This window comes from Pavona decussata, unplaced genomic scaffold (genome assembly GCF_977016875.1).
Source record: "Pavona decussata unplaced genomic scaffold, jaPavDecu1.1 SCAFFOLD_254, whole genome shotgun sequence".
In the NCBI taxonomy this organism is placed as follows: Eukaryota; Metazoa; Cnidaria; class Anthozoa; order Scleractinia; family Agariciidae; genus Pavona; species Pavona decussata.
Genome location: NW_028145657.1, coordinates 6,396,629 through 6,410,000, shown reverse-complemented (window position 1 = coordinate 6,410,000; position 13,372 = coordinate 6,396,629). Strand labels below are relative to the sequence as shown.

Below are 13,372 nucleotides of genomic sequence, written 5' to 3'. Positions count from 1 at the left end.
GCATGGAGTCGGAATCAGGAACGACAATGGCGAGAAACTATGCGATTTTTGCGGCATGAATGACCTGGTGATCACAGGTACGATATTTCCACATAAGGAGATCCATAAACAAACATGGATGTCCCCTGATAGGCGCACTTGCAATCAGATTGACCATGTGTTAATCAACAGAAAATTTAGAACATCTGTGCTGGACACAAGAGTCGTAAGATCAGCTGATATCGCCAGTGACCACCACCTGGTTTGTACCAAATTGAGGCTAAAGCTATCGGCAGCTCCTAAAAGACGTGGAATTAGAAGGACGAGATATGACACTCAGAAGCTGGAGAGCGGTGAGTGTAGGAGGCAGTTTCGTTTAGAATTAAGGAACAGGTTTGAGATATTGCAGAGGGAGGAGCAGGAAGATGACGAAATAGATCAGGCAGAAGCCGTGTTGGAGAAGGCAAACGACATCCTTGGATATATAAGACAAAGAAAGTTAAGCCATGGATCAGTAAAGAAGCGTGGGACCTGATTGAGCAGAGAAAAGAGATAAAACTAAAACTTGATGGAACCAACTCCGAGAGACTGAAAGAAAAGAGGCGAGTAGAATACAAAGCCAAAGACCGAGAAGTGAAAAGGCAAATACGCAGTGACAAGAGGAATTGGTCAGAAGGGATAGCAAAAGAAGCGGAAGAAGCAGCAAATATGCAAAACATGAAGACTCTTTACAGCTTAACTAAAACGATCTGCAATGATAAACCAAGGCAGAGCACAGTAGTCAACGACAGAAATGGTAACGCCTTAACCAGCAATGAAGATAGAAGGAAGCGGTGGAAAGAGCATTTTATGGAGATACTTAATAGAGAAGAGCCAGCCGACCCGATCAATGAAGAAGTCAGCGAACAGCAGGACACAGCTGACATAGACACGGGACCTGTGAGCAAAGCTGAGATAAGAAGGGCAGTAAAGACTCTTGAGAACGGTAAAGCCCCTGGCGAAGATATGATAACAGCAGAATTACTGAAGGCAGACCTTGAATTCACAACTGACAGAGTGAAATAACTTATAGTCACGATTTAGAGCCTGGAAAAGGTCCCACTTAAATGGAAGAGGGGACTCATTATTAAGATACCGCAGAAAGGGAACTTAAGGGAGTGTAAGAACTGGCGTGGAGTGACTCTCCTACCAGTTGCAAGCAAGATATTGGGAAGAATTATAATCGAGCGCATTCGCATAGGGATTGACCACAGGCTCCGTAAGGAACAGGCTGGATTTAGATCTGCTAGAGGGACGACAGAGCAAATTTTCATCTTACGCAATATACTAGAGCAAGTGAATGAATGGCAGGCAACTCTCTATATCAATTTCGTGGATTTCGAGAAGGCGTTTGACTCAGTGCACAAAAATGGCTTATGGACGATAATGAGCCAGTATGGTATCCCACAGAAGATCATCAACATAGTTAAAGCTCTGTACGATGGCTTTGAATGTGCTGTTGTCGAGGAAGAGGCAACCTCAGAATGGTTCAAGCTAACGACGGGTGTCAAACAGGGATGTACAATGTCTGACTTTCTTTTTCTGCTAATTATAGACTGGGTAATGAGGCATACTGTGAAGGAGGAGGGAACCGGACTGAGGTGGAAATTTACATCAAAACTTGAGGACCTTGACTTCGCGGACGATGTAGCTTTAATTTCCTCAACGCAAAGACACGTGCAGTTGAAAACAAACAGGCTGGTAGAGAATGCAGAAAGGGCAGGCCTTCGGGTAAATGTCGGGAAGTGCAAAGTCATGAGAGTAAATGCGAGGAATAACGAAGCCATCACAGTGAACGGTGTGGCGTTGGAAGATGTAGAGAAGTTTACTTACCTGGGCGCCACAGTATGTAAACAAGTGGGTGGCGAAGAGGACATCAAGGCTAGGCTAGGGAAAGCGAGAGGATCAACTGTCTGTTAGCGTTCCAAAAATCATTTTCTTTCTCCTATTCCTTCTTAAAACCTCTTCAAATTTCATTGAAATTTAGGTAGAATATCCCTTTAACTGTACATTGTTCCATGCCTGTGTTGCATACCTGGACAGCTAGTAATCTTCATGATCTAATAGGTAGTGTTCTCAAACAAATCATTGTAGAACATATTTTGAAGAAGAGTAAAACTACGTACCTTCGCCTTCCATTTCAATAGCAATTGCTTCAGGGAATTGCCGGATGAGCTCCTCTCGCCTTTCACTGTTGTCAACCACCTCTGGGCCGCTCAGAAACACGCCATCTCGGTGCACTTTGACCTCTAGTTTTCCAGGATCCTTCAGCGGTGCCTTCCAGCCATAACCAGCACTTCGTATAAGGTCAGCAAGACGGGTTTTCGAAGGAACATTAACGCCACGTTGTCGAATACCACTCTCCGTAATTTTAATCGATGCATAGGTTATTAACCTGGCTGAAACTACAACGTCTCCCAATTTGACTTTTTTGTGGTTTAAACCACCACAGAAACCTACACAAAAGACAGCTTTGGGGCCTAAAATTTTGACTGCATTTGGTACAACAACTACAGAACCTTTAGGGCCAGTGGAACCCATGTTGCACTGGATTACAGCAATTTTCAGCTTCATTTCATCCTCACCCATATCCCCGAAGTAAACATACCCCAGAGACTTGTGATAACTGTTGAAGAAATCAGGATTCAGGTGGGAAAGGCAGCCTAAAAATTCACATTCTTTCACCGTAAGAAGCAGAATATCAATCGGGATTTGGACACTTGTCCAATGGACTATTCTGTTGGGGAGTGTCTCAGTCTTCAACAGAGTAACGTTGTGCTCGGGTGGGTCACTAGTGCTTCCTTCTGGGACGCCGGGCACAGGGTTGGCAGCTTCTGACATTTGTAACAGTTCAGTGCCTGTAAGAAAATAATTAAGCAGGCGAGCAGTTAATCACTCGACTAAATAGTTGATTACACTAGTATATATTAGGCCTATTAATTCCTTGAGAGCTATTTGTCTTTGACCCGTTATTTGCTTTTATATTTTATTCAGCGGAGTTCCTTTTGAAATAGTCTCTGTACTATAAATTTCGCCGACACAGTGAAGAAACTAATACTGAGCACCAAATTCATGTACTGTGACAGCCAAGGAAAGGGTCTCTCCGCAGGGACACTTTAATACTCCTTCATTACGAGCAGTCCCTTATTACTCTTGGGGATAGTAAAGCGAGTGAACCACGTAAAAGCGCCCCAAAATTGTCTCTCGCGCGTCGCGTCTCCTCGGGTGAGGCAATATTCGCGCTCGCTCGTTTTCTTCGCTCGTTTTACTATCGCTGAGAACAATATGGGACTGCTCGTGGTCTGGATACTCTAGTAATTGAAAAGTTATTGATAGCTTTACAGCTGCTTTGCCAAAGAACGTTAGTGTCCTTTAAAGGGGGGACTGAACCTAACATTGAGTGGAATTTAAAGAGGTTTTAAGAAGGAATAGAAGAAAGAAAATGATTTCTGGAACACTAACAGACAGTTGATACCTACGCAAGAGCACCCCAGGTTGCTAGTGGACTAACTTGGTGTCCGTCTATTAATTGTTAACTACGAATTCTAGTTTTAAAACTTCACTAAATCTTTAATACTTCTTATTTCTCTTAATTTTACCAATCCTCCTACAAAAACTCTCCTCCCAAATATAACCAAAAATCTCCCAAAAATTCACAAAACACCCCACAACATAGATTCATGGGATGAGCATAGAGATTTTGGATTGCTTGAAACGTGAACGAGATATTTCCATTAAAGCCATGTCAAGTGCGGAAAAATGGCGTTAAGGTTAAGTCCTCCCTTAAGCCAGGACCAACGTTCCAAAGAGCTCAGTGTCCAAGAGTTCCGCCTCTAAACCGATAACCGATGAAAGTGTATCTAGAGATCAGAGATATTTAACATTAGTAAGTCTTTTTCAGTGTTTGGTCGCCTCTTTAGCGTCAGACACACGAAATCATATGAGGATGTTTGAGTCACCGTACAGCCGAGGGATTAACAGAAATACTTCAAGAGCAAACCAAAATAGAAATAAACTAATAAGAAATCCTAATTGTAGTTTTCACAACTGTATCTGAAGACGACAAAGCTCACTTAGTTTACAGTAAGCTATTGATGAAAAGCTCTTTGAAGATCTCGCTATAATTGTGATTGTCGATAAAATGCTAAAACACACGAGATATGCAGCAGAGGTCTTAGGTTGGATCAGCACGATCTAGAATATCGGAGGGTGGGAATGATACGTTCACTAGTACCGATTGCTTCTACATTGTTTCCAAACTTGCTTTGAACCTCATTATGAAAGCGAGGCTAAGTGCAAAATTTTTAATATGAAGATTAGTTTTCATTCATACGCAAAAAAGACACTAATCTTATATGAAAATCTTTGTACTTAACCTTGCTTTCAGGATGGATTAAAAGAAAATTTACACTACTCCAATTTCATTAAATGTCCCCTTCCCTTTTCTTTAGGCAAATGTTGAGATTTTCCAGAATATTTCAGTGAGTGTTTTCCTTTATGATAATAAGAAAATCTAACAAAGGATTGTATTGTTCGTGCATTAAACTTTCGATGCCGTCAGTGAACGGACAACGGGTAATCTCGAGCTGCCGAGCGGGCAAGATAACCATATCTTGAACGCTTCAGGTAACCAATCACAGCGCCGGATTTGATTCATCTTGCCCGTTCGTGCCATCTATCTTCTTAGCCTCATTGTCATAGCTACCATTGCTGCGAAGTTATGGATGGTTGCCGGAATCCGACCACCCCACCCCTCCCGGCCCAAAAAGACAAAAAGCAGCCTAACTCCTGTCTAGATAGGATTAAGGCAGAGAGGACAAAGTTAAATTTTCCGGAGAATAGTTCTCCAAGCTTTCCTTTCTTTTACAGCACATCATTCACTCCTACCCCACCCCCAACAACAACAAAAAAAAATGTTTAGTAGTCACCTGCAGCCAGTCCAAAACCAACAGTTGCAAAATTTTGAACTTTATCTGAAAAACAAGAAAGACATTTAGAGAAGTTGCCCTCTAATGTTGCAGGCATTGAGGGCTATGAAACAGGTTTGCGTGTGTCATCGTAACAGGGACTAGGCGAACTGTTACTCAAATACAGCTGTTTTGACAAAGGTTGTCCGAAAGGTACTCTGGGAAATACCCATGCAATTAATTTCAATAAAAGCTCAGAATCCATAATGCCTCGACCGTACAGCGAAGACTTGAGATGGCGGGCAATATGGATTCTGGGCTTTTATTAAAATTTATTGGGTATTTCTCAGACAACCTTTCGGCATTGTCACGTGCGCTTTTACGCTTTTTTTGGACAACCTTTGTCTAAACAGCTGTATTCAACAACACACGTTTAACACCTTCCGGCAAAGGGACCTTTTGTACCGGCAACTAAATTTTTGGCTACTTATAGTTTAGCCCGAAAAGAAATTCTTCAAGGTTGCAGCTCGACCTAGCCGCATAGTTGGCACCTGCTCCTCTTCCATTGAAAAAACAAAAAACGTTTATTTTCATGTTGATAACGCAAGACATTTCAAACAAGAAGAGACAAAAACAAATTTACAAGCAGACAAACACCCTAAAAAAGAAAACATGATATAATCATAATTAATATAATGTTCTATTTTTGGCTGATTAGTATACACACTGGGCCTCAAGAAATGTCATTAAAAAGCAAAAAAAAAGAAAAAAACTTAAAAAAAAAAAACATAACGGGGAGGAACAAAACACATTTTATTGGCTTATTTTTCTGATCTAGTTTTCTGTGTACTTACGGTGTCCATAATGTGGCCAATCTTCGAAAACAAAAGGATTTCTTAGCAAATGAGCAGTAAGTGACGCGGCCATCGTACTGGCGAACGGTCTCCAAGCATCTGTTTTAGACTTCCTGCCGTCGGCAAAATCTGAGACGCCTTTAATGACAATCCACTCAACGTCCAAGTCATGGGCTGCTGTAAAGAGGCCTGTAAAGACGTATATTTATTGTAAATTTGCGGTAATTATTTCTTGGTCAGTAAATTAACTTTAACACTGAGAAATCTGTTGCTAAGACACTTGCTGTATTGACCGTTGATTTACACTTAAAAGGATGGACACAATGTTTTCAGAGTCAATATTTTGGCTGAGAAGGCCAAAATAATTTGAGGATCATAGGAGAAAAGGAACACACAACAGCGCACGCATGAGTTTAACTAATAAAATGGTCGCATATATACTTGAAGGCTTTGTATGGCAAAAACAAGTTTAGTTTTAGTTCGGTGTTTAAGGGGGGATTTTACCTGAGCGCCATTTTTCCGCCACTTGACATAGCTTTAATAGAAATATTTCGTTAACGTTTCAAGCAATTCAAAAATGCTACACTCGTCCCGTGAATCTGTATTGGCGGGTGTGTTGTGAACTTTTGGGTGATTTTTGAGTATATTTGAGACAACATAATTTTTCTTAAAGGATTGGTAAAATTAAGAGAAATAAGAAATATTGAAGATTTAGGGAAGTTTTAAAATTAGAATTTTTAGTCAATAATTATAAACGGACATCAAGTTAGTCCACTAGCGTGGGTATCAACTGTCTGTTAGTGTTCCACAAATCATTTTCTTTCTTCTATTCCTTCTTAAAACCTCTTCAAATTTCATTGAAATTTAGGTAGAATCTCCCTTTAACTGTACATTGTTTCATGCATGCGTTGCATACCTGGACAGCTAGTAATCTTCATGGTCTAATAGGTAGTGTTCTCAAACAAATCATTGTAGAACACATTTTGAAGAAGAGTAAAACTACGTACCTTCGCCTTCCATTTCAATAGCAATTGCTTCAGGGAATCGCCGGATGAGTCCCTCTCGCCTTTCACTGTTGTCAACCACCTCTGGGCCGCTCAGAAACACGCCATCTCGGTGCACTTTGACCTCTAGTTTTCCAGGATCCTTCAGCGGTGCCTTCCAGCCATAACCAGCACTTCGTATAAGGTCAGCAAGACGGGTTTTCGAAGGAACATTAACGCCACGTTGTCGAATACCACTCTCCGTAATTTTAATCGATGCATAGGTTATTAACCTGGCTGAAACTACAACGTCTCCCAATTTGACTTTTTTGTGGTTTAAACCACCACAGAAACCTACACAAAAGACAGCTTTGGGGCCTAAAATTGTGACTGCATTTGGTACAACAACTACAGAACCTTTAGGGCCAGTGGAACCCATGTTGCACTGGATTACAGCAATTTTCAGCTTCATTTCATCCTCACCCATATCCCCGAAGTAAACATACCCCAGAGACTTGTGATAACTGTTGAAGAAACCAGGATTCAGGTGGGAAAGGCAGCCTAAAAATTCACATTCTTTCACCGTAAGAAGCAGAATATCAATCGGGATTTGGACACTTGTCCAATGAACTATTCTGTTGGGGAGTGTCTCAGTCTCCAACAGGGTAACGTTGTGCTCGGGTGGGTCACTAGTGCTTTCTTCTGGGCCACCGGGCGCAGGGTTGGCAGCTTCTGACATTTGTAAAAGTTCAGTGGCTGTAAGAAAATAATCAAAAAGGCGAGCAGTTAATCACTCAACTAAATAGTTGATTTCACTAGTATTAAGCCTATTAATTCCTTGAGAGCTATTTGTCTTTGACCCATTATTTGCTTTTATATTTTATTCAGCGGAGTTCCTTTTGAAATAGTCTCTGTACTATAAATTTCGCCGACACAGTGAAGAAACTAATACTGAGCACCAAATGCATGTACTGTGACAGCCAAGGAAAGGGCCTCTCCGCAGGGACACTTTAATACTCCTTCATTACGAGCAGTCCCTTATTACTCTTGGGGATAGTAAAGCGAGTGAACCACGTAAAAGCGCGCCAAAATTGTCTCTCGCGCGTCACATCTCCTCGGGTGAGGCAATATTCGCACTCGCTCCTGTTCCTCGCTCGGTTTACTATCCCTAAGGACAATATGGGACTGCTCGTGGTCTACATACTTTAGCTAGTAATTCAAAAGTTATTAATAGCTTGACAGCTGCTTTGCCAAAGAACTTTATTGTCTTTTAAAGGGGGGACTGAACCTAACATTGAATGAAATTTAAAGAGGTTTTAAGAAGGAATAGATGGAAGAAAATGCTTTTTGGAACACTAACAGACAGTTGATACCTACGCAAGAGCACCCCAGGTTGCTAGTGGACTAACTTGGTGTCCGTCTATTAATTGTTAACTACAAATTCTAATTTTAAAACTTCACTAAATCTTTAATACTTCTTATTTCTCTTAATTTTACCAATCCCCCTACAAAAACTCTCCTCCCAAATATAACCAAAAATCACCCAAAAATTCACATAACACCCCACAACATAGATTCATGGGATGAGCATAGAGATTTTGGATTGCTTGAAACGTGAACGAGATATTTCCATTAAAGCCATGTCAAGTGCGGAAAAATGGCGTTTAGGTTAAGTCCTCCGTTAAGGCAGGACCAACGTTCCAAAGAGCTTAGTGTCGAAGAGTTCCGCCTCTAAACCGATAACCGATGAAAGCGTATCTAGAGATCAGAGATATTTAACATTAGTAAGTCTTTTTCAGTGTTTGGTCGCCTCTTTAGCGTCAGACACACGAAATCATATAAGGATGTTTGAGTCACCGTACAGCCGAGAGATTAACAGAAATACTTCAAAAGCAAACCAAAATAGAAATAAACTAATAAGAAATCCTAATTGTAGTTTTCACAACTGTATCTGAAGACGACAAAGCTCACTTAGTTTACAGTAAGCTATTGATGAAAAGCTCTTTGAAGATCTCACTATAATCGTGATTGTCGATAAAATGCTAAAACACACGAGATATGCAGCAGAGGTCTTAGCTTGGATCAGCACGATCTAGAATATCGGAGGGTGTGAATTGTACGTTCACTAGTACCGATTGCTTCTACATTGTTTCCAAACTTGCTTTGAACCTCATTATGAAAGCGAGGCTAAGTGCAAAATTTTTAATATGAAGATTAGTTTTCATTCATACGCAAAAAGACACTAATCTTATATAAAAAGCTTTGTACTTAACCTCGCTTTCAAGATGGATTCACAGCCACTCGGAATGGCTCTTTTCTAAATCAAAGGTCAAAGCGCACTACTAGGTATATCTTTCTTTGAGGGGGGTGGGGGTAGTAGAGCAAAGTTTTGGTCTTTCCCACAAAAGCGAAGATAAGTGCGGTAACCCTCCGCCAATTTAGGCCCAACTGCAACGACACAATCAGCCATCACACAAAAGTCCAGTTCATTTCGATGCTCCTTGAACATTCCAAGCTCCTCTGGGTCGGTGTGCACGAACTGAATCCACTTACACTGACGATGTTTTGTTATTCAGTTCTGCTTGGCGACCAAGTACTGCACCGTATCCGATTACAAAGTCAATTTAAAGGACATCTGGTGGAGATCAAAGCCAATCGATTTCGTCATAACCAGGCATCCTTGTCTCCTAAAGCAGAGTGACGTTACTGTTCAGAGCTGCAGTCGTTTCATCGTGGTCGCATGGTAGGACAAAGACGGAGACCTGTACTCCATTATGTTTAGCTAGATGTATGGCCAACTCTCTATTGAAAGTGGACAGCCCCCCAAGTTTTGATCCCCACTCTGAGGCCAACAATAATGCGCTCATGTTTGTGGTACGTGCAATGGTTCTAATACTAATAGCCATGTACTTTTTCAGCAGTGACACAGGAATACTTGGAAATAGAAAATCTGACATCCCCCAAAAGAAATGAAACCTATGACCTTCCGGTTACGAGTTCGGATGCCCTACCACTGAGTTCTACTGAGAACATCTGATAAAACATCACATCACATATCTTTCAGAAATAACATTATTTACAGTCAGCTGTACAAAGTAATGAAACGTGCAAAACAAGTATTGGTAAAAATTGGTAAGGTATCCTACAGTGGCTCTTGGCACAACTTGATTTGAAGTTCACACCAAACGGTATACAACAACATTGTTTACCATGCGGTATCTTTTTTCGTGTGACCATAAATTTGAGGTTCGATTCATGCATGACATCGCACAACGAGGACAAATGAATTTATAATCCGGTAACGTGTACTACAATGTCATTACTTGTCCTACTTTTTTTAAAAAACCAGGAATCAGGGACACTCAACGACAACAGTTGGGATCATGTTCCCTTTTGCTGATTTAATACATATTTTTCTACGCTTATTAACAGTTTGATATGTACGGATGATTAAGTGGCAAAAAGTTTAAGGGGGCGGAATGTTTTCCCCAAATTTACTAGCTGTCGTTCGCTTTAATACGAAAATTCTAGCTGACCTGATTAAAGCTAATTAAGGCATTCTGAACACTGAGATATCCACGTCACCGAAATGAACCGGCGTTGTGTAACAGCCCCCGTATAAAATATCGAAAGTTGTGTGCATGTGAATCAAAAGACACAGGATCAACACAGACAGAACAAAAGCCTTCTCACTATACGCATAAAACCGGAACTGTATGGTTCGTATTTGAATGTAAACTACGACAACTGTGAGATCTGCAAATTCGGGTTGATAGGAAAATTTTGTCCAAGAGGGATTCGAGAACAAGTAATCAGCAATGTTTAGAGAAGAATTTGGTAGTAAAAGAATGCGTGTATATATACGTATGGAATAATGACGAGAAGAATACACGGATTGCCTCTACCATGCTAATAGAATAGAAACATGTCCATAGTTTTTAGCCTCCGTTTCCTGGCGTGTAAACGAAAATGATTGACGACTACTGTCCCAATTTTAGCGTGCGTAAAACTGCGATATTTTTTAAATTTTAAAAACTTCCTTCTTGACAGCAAGTACGTGCTGTGGTCAAGCTCATAGGCAAAGCAAAGAATTTGGCTATATTTTTGAAAATAACAGGAATTGGAACTGCTTATTCTACAGCTAAAACTTCAAATCGTAGTGAGTGTCCTGAGCGAATAAAGTGAGTCAAACTTTGGACGCGTGTAAATTGAACTGGGCCCGCCCGCGCTTGGACGCCGTACCTCGTGCCGGCCATTAAGTCGGCAAGTCATTTATGCAGTTTTTTGGTCGTCGGATCATATTATATGCAATGCAGAGATTGCCCTTTGATACAAATGGTGAGAAACAAAAATGTCTCAAGTCTCCGACTGTTAAAAGCAAGTTCTTGACGACAAACTTCGGGATACCTGAAACACTCGACTAAGATTGTCTTGAAATCAAATCTAAAGCTGCATTTGCTTGCAAAGCAAAATATAATCTTACCTTAATTAGTCAGGAAAGGCTCTGAGGACACCAAATGTTATACTTAAGGACCCTCACAAGAAGAAATGAACTAAAAACACAGCGAGGAACGTACGTGATGAGAATTAATGGAGCAACCTAGCATCGCGTCGTTGAATACAAGTAAACAGGAACACGTTTGACCTTTTACCCTTCAGCAGTGGCGCTATATAACACAAAGAACCATTCAGACTGTTGCGTTACTAGTATTAAGTAATGGGAATTAGTGGAGTAATTTGCATCGCGCCGTTGAATACAAGTAAACAGGAACACGTTAGACATCGTTTGTAATATTTTGGATTTTGTGTCATGAATGGGAAGTGGTAGGTGGAGGTGGGGGGGGGGGGGGGTTGAATGGCAGGACGTAATCATATGCGAGTTTGCAGCATTGCCCTTCGTGACGTCATCAAACCTAAACAACTCGGCATCCTTAGCAATAAGAGCGTCGAAGTTAAACCAGTTTCAATTGAGCCTGTACTGTTGATGCAACGACACTACGCTAAATTGCACCCATTTCCCGTCACGTCTTACACTGGAAAATTCCCATTTAAGAACATTCAAAAGCTAAGTTTGAATTCATTTCCGCTTTTGGCGTCATTAGGGAGCAGACGACAGCTGCAGTAATCTGTAAACCTCGTGTAGTAGGCAAGAAATTAGAAAAGCGAAACGTCGAGGTAAGACTATGTTTTGTTTAATAATGCAGGTCTTTTCTTCTCCTAGGATGATTAGTTTTAATTTCTGTCTTATATTTCGAGCTCATGCAACTTCAATCAAGTTTTTCAGGTTTCGCTTTAAAGGCATACAAACAGATTTTAAAAGGCTTCATCAGATTATTTCAAGCAATGTAGATAAGATTTCTGTTGTACACTTAAAACAATTTAAGACCCGCTTAATTTCAGACGCCGTCACCACTCAAATTCCGTACATTTTCGCTGCTGTATCGTATTACTTGCTAAGCTCTGCCTATCCTAATAGTTTTTTTTTTTTTTTTTTTTTTTTTAATTGCCGAAACTACTATCTTAGAAGCGGTACCACCTTGTAAAAGCGGCAAAATGCTATGTACGTTGTATGGGTATGCAAAATACTATTCCGAACCCGTCGTATTTCTATTCCCGCAGTCTTCCCGCTCAAACAACAAAATTTTACCGCATGCATTTATCAGATTCAGGTCGCTTGTTAATATGATTTTCAAGTCTCACTTGAAGCATAATCTAATCGGAATGCAATATCTACCTATTCTCTTAGGAATTATGAAGGCAAACTAGCTGTCCCACTCCCCCGCACCAATTTTCTAAAAAACAGTTTTAGCTACAGTGGTGCGTTGCTGTGGAACAGCTTACCTATCAATCTGCGGCAAGCACAATATCTTGCTAGTTTTAAACCTGGATGTAGGGGTTTCCTCTTTGATAATGCAAGTTAACTAATTCACACGGCATTCATGGAAAGCAGGCACTTAATTTTGTTATTGTTTCTATTTTTTGCTGTTGTTAAATTTAATTTAGTAGTAGATTAGTATTTTAATGATACAACTAATGCAATTTTACTAGTTGTTTGCTTTACGCACAGGTCACCAAAGTGTTTGTAACACAGGTTACCATGCACGCGTGATACAAGAGTTTGTATGGCGTTAAAATTAAATCAAAATTTAGAGACCAATATTCCCACAAAAAATATAATAAAGTCTGAAAAAGCTCACCCGGTGTCTTTTGCTGTGTTTCCAATGCTTCTCAGTGCTTCCAAATGCCGTTTTGAGCGGTTTATCCCTCGGCGGTTGGTAAACGTTGCATCACTGTATTATGTTAATGGCAAGGTTGGAAACTAAAAGTCGAATTTGTTTGAAATTTGACCCGTCATTTGAGGAGAGCACTTCGAAAACCTCGCTAAAATTTACCCTATTTATTCGCTTACTTGCCCCACCTTATGACAAGAAGGATGTTGTGCGGTCATTTCTGGGCAGCTGATTTTTGGAGAAGTTTATTCATTGAGACACAGACCTTCGTTGAAAACAAAGTTAATTTCAAATCGGGTGCTATTTTTGCCGCCGACCGAGCCGTGTCCCTGGAATGTTGTTGCAAACTCACGGTCAAACCTAGGCACGAGTACTAAAAT

The 13,372-nt window shown here is 40.6% G+C and overlaps 4 protein-coding genes and 1 pseudogene across 6 annotated transcripts in view; 2 read left to right on the top strand and 3 right to left on the bottom strand.

The window, feature by feature from the left end:
* Positions 1-526, top strand: part of LOC146456829 (protein CFDP2-like) — a 1,360-nt gene extending 834 nt beyond the window's left edge. The window contains exon 1 of the mRNA XM_085092882.1: positions 1-526. This exon is cut by the window's left edge and continues 834 nt beyond it. Within this exon, the coding sequence (XP_084949008.1) occupies positions 1-514 (514 nt within the window). The 3' untranslated portion in view covers positions 515-526.
* LOC146456826 (death domain-containing ATP nucleosidase-like) overlaps positions 1-11,401 on the bottom strand; it is a 22,699-nt gene extending 11,298 nt beyond the window's left edge. For 2 of the 3 annotated variants that reach the window (XR_014858746.1, XM_085092885.1), the window contains exons 1-2: positions 11,246-11,401; positions 2,145-2,876 (exon numbers count right to left, since the gene is read on the bottom strand). Coding sequence is in view for 2 of the 3 variants with exons in the window: in XM_085092885.1 (XP_084949011.1) it covers positions 2,145-2,859 (715 nt within the window). In the remaining variant the exon portion in view is untranslated. Of the gene's footprint in view, positions 1-2,144; positions 2,877-4,946; positions 4,987-11,245 lie in introns of those variants that run through there. The other variant, XM_085092886.1, reaches the window with a different exon arrangement.
* LOC146456825 (uncharacterized) overlaps positions 1-13,372 on the top strand; it is a 136,955-nt gene that overhangs the window by 43,767 nt on the left and 79,816 nt on the right. The window lies entirely within an intron of this gene.
* LOC146456828 (death domain-containing ATP nucleosidase-like) lies at positions 4,936-7,501 on the bottom strand. Its single transcript, XM_085092804.1, has 4 exons — positions 6,787-7,501; positions 5,858-5,968; positions 5,569-5,583; positions 4,936-4,991 (listed from the first exon to the last, which is right to left on the bottom strand). Exons 1-4 carry the CDS (start codon positions 7,499-7,501, stop codon positions 4,936-4,938), a joined length of 897 nt encoding a protein of 298 aa, XP_084948930.1.
* Positions 8,151-11,239, bottom strand: LOC146456827 (uncharacterized; annotated as a pseudogene).